At 31.4% G+C, this 1,661-nt stretch overlaps 1 protein-coding gene across 1 annotated transcript in view; it reads left to right on the plus strand.

Moving 5' to 3' along the window:
• Positions 1-980, plus strand: part of Yipf4 (Yip1 domain family member 4) — a 42,695-nt gene extending 41,715 nt beyond the window's left edge. Inside the window, exon 4 of the mRNA XM_023711178.1 lies at positions 891-980. Coding sequence (XP_023566946.1) covers positions 891-980 — 90 coding nt within the window. The remainder of the gene's footprint in view (positions 1-890) is intronic.
• Positions 981-1,661: the final 681 nt, after the last annotated feature.

The raw sequence follows: 1,661 nt of genomic DNA on the forward strand, positions 1-1,661 counted from the left end.
TGAAAAGGCTTATGACAAGACTCAGGAATTTAGGTTCAGCAGAACTAAAGCAAGTAGCCCAAGTTTCTTCTTTTCTTTTAATAGGTATCCTATGTAACTTTTATGATTACACAGGGTTTGTTTTTCTTTTTGTTTTGTTTTGTTTTTAGAGAAGGGGGTCTCACTATGTAGTTTGCCCTGACCTTGAACTCACTATATATGTAGTCCAGCCTATCCTGGAAACTCTGGTACTCCTCCTGCCTCAGTCCCGAGTGCTGGAATGGTCAGCATGTGCTACTACACCTGGCAGGTTCAATTGTATCTAAGGACTACATTCACAGAAGTTGAACAGAGTAAAGATGAAAATGTTTTTAACAGTCTTAAATAAGTTTTACTATTTGTGGTTGAGTTTTAAAAATAGTGTGAATATGATTTTTACTCAAGGTTGATTTGCTAATATGCTACCTTTTGTCTTTTTTCTTTCTTTCTTAAGCTGTTTGGTGTGTTTTGGGCTGCCTACAGTGCTGCTTCATTGTTAGTGGGTGAAGAATTCAAGACCAAAAAGCCTCTCCTGATTTATCCAATCTTTTTATTATACATCTATTTTTTGTCCTTATATACTGGGGTGTGACCCAAATCATACATGAGTAGAAAAAGACAATATTACCTTTGATGTGGGCTGGGAATTCTTGCTGAAGAACTTGGAGAAAACATTGGTGGTAAAATTTTACATGTTTCATATGTAAAGGTAGGTTGAAGGTCTTTTTTAAACAATATTTTTTGTATTTAATTAAGCAATTGCAATTATCTGGGATTTTTTAGTCAGAATTCTAAATTCTGTTTAATTCTTCATATTCCAGTGAATAAAATATAAAAGCATTGTGTTTTTAAGATTGTGTCAATGTTCACAGGCTTTTGTGTCAAAGGCTGTGCCAAAAGCACCCGGATTGGTAATTACAGTTCACTTAAAGGGTAAATTTGACAACATCTCCATAATCTAAAGTGCAATTTTTTTCTTTAAAGAATTTACTCCTGCATTGCAGATCCTGTAGATATATATTTATATTTATACATATATATTTATGAAATAATTCTTATTATTCACAATATATATTTCTGAATAACCTAAAATTTAAAATATTAAACATAATGCTTACACTTCCTTTAATTTGGCCATTAACCTTTTTTATTTAAAAAGTTAAATTTGTTTTTTAATTGTGTTTTTTAAATTAGAGTTGCTGACATAGATTTGGTTTGTGTGGGTGTGCTTTTGAAAACCAGTTTTAAATATCTAAATGTCTCATTTAAACTTTCAGTTTATCTTTTTGACTAAAGGACCAAGAGATATAAAGGATATGGCATTCATTAAAGTCATTAATATGGAGAAAGATGATAGTACTTATAGCATTGGTAAATATTTTTAAGTGATACTTCCAATTCAGGAGTTATGGGAAAACAAAACCTTGTGGTCCTAAGCAATGTTATATAAATTAGAAAATAATAAAACATTTTCCAGCTGTGTGTTTTGTTTTATAACACCTTGTCCCGTATTACTTGATATTTTAACAAGTATCAGGCACTCACTAACAAATGTACAATTTTTGTTAAGGAAAATACTTACTGGTGAATTTTAATATTACTTTGTAAATAGGGCCAGGGATATAGCTCAGCAGAACAGCGCC

This window comes from Octodon degus, unplaced genomic scaffold (assembly GCF_000260255.1).
Source record: "Octodon degus isolate 3935 unplaced genomic scaffold, OctDeg1.0 scaffold00020, whole genome shotgun sequence".
NCBI lineage: Eukaryota > Metazoa > Chordata > Mammalia > Rodentia > Octodontidae > Octodon > Octodon degus.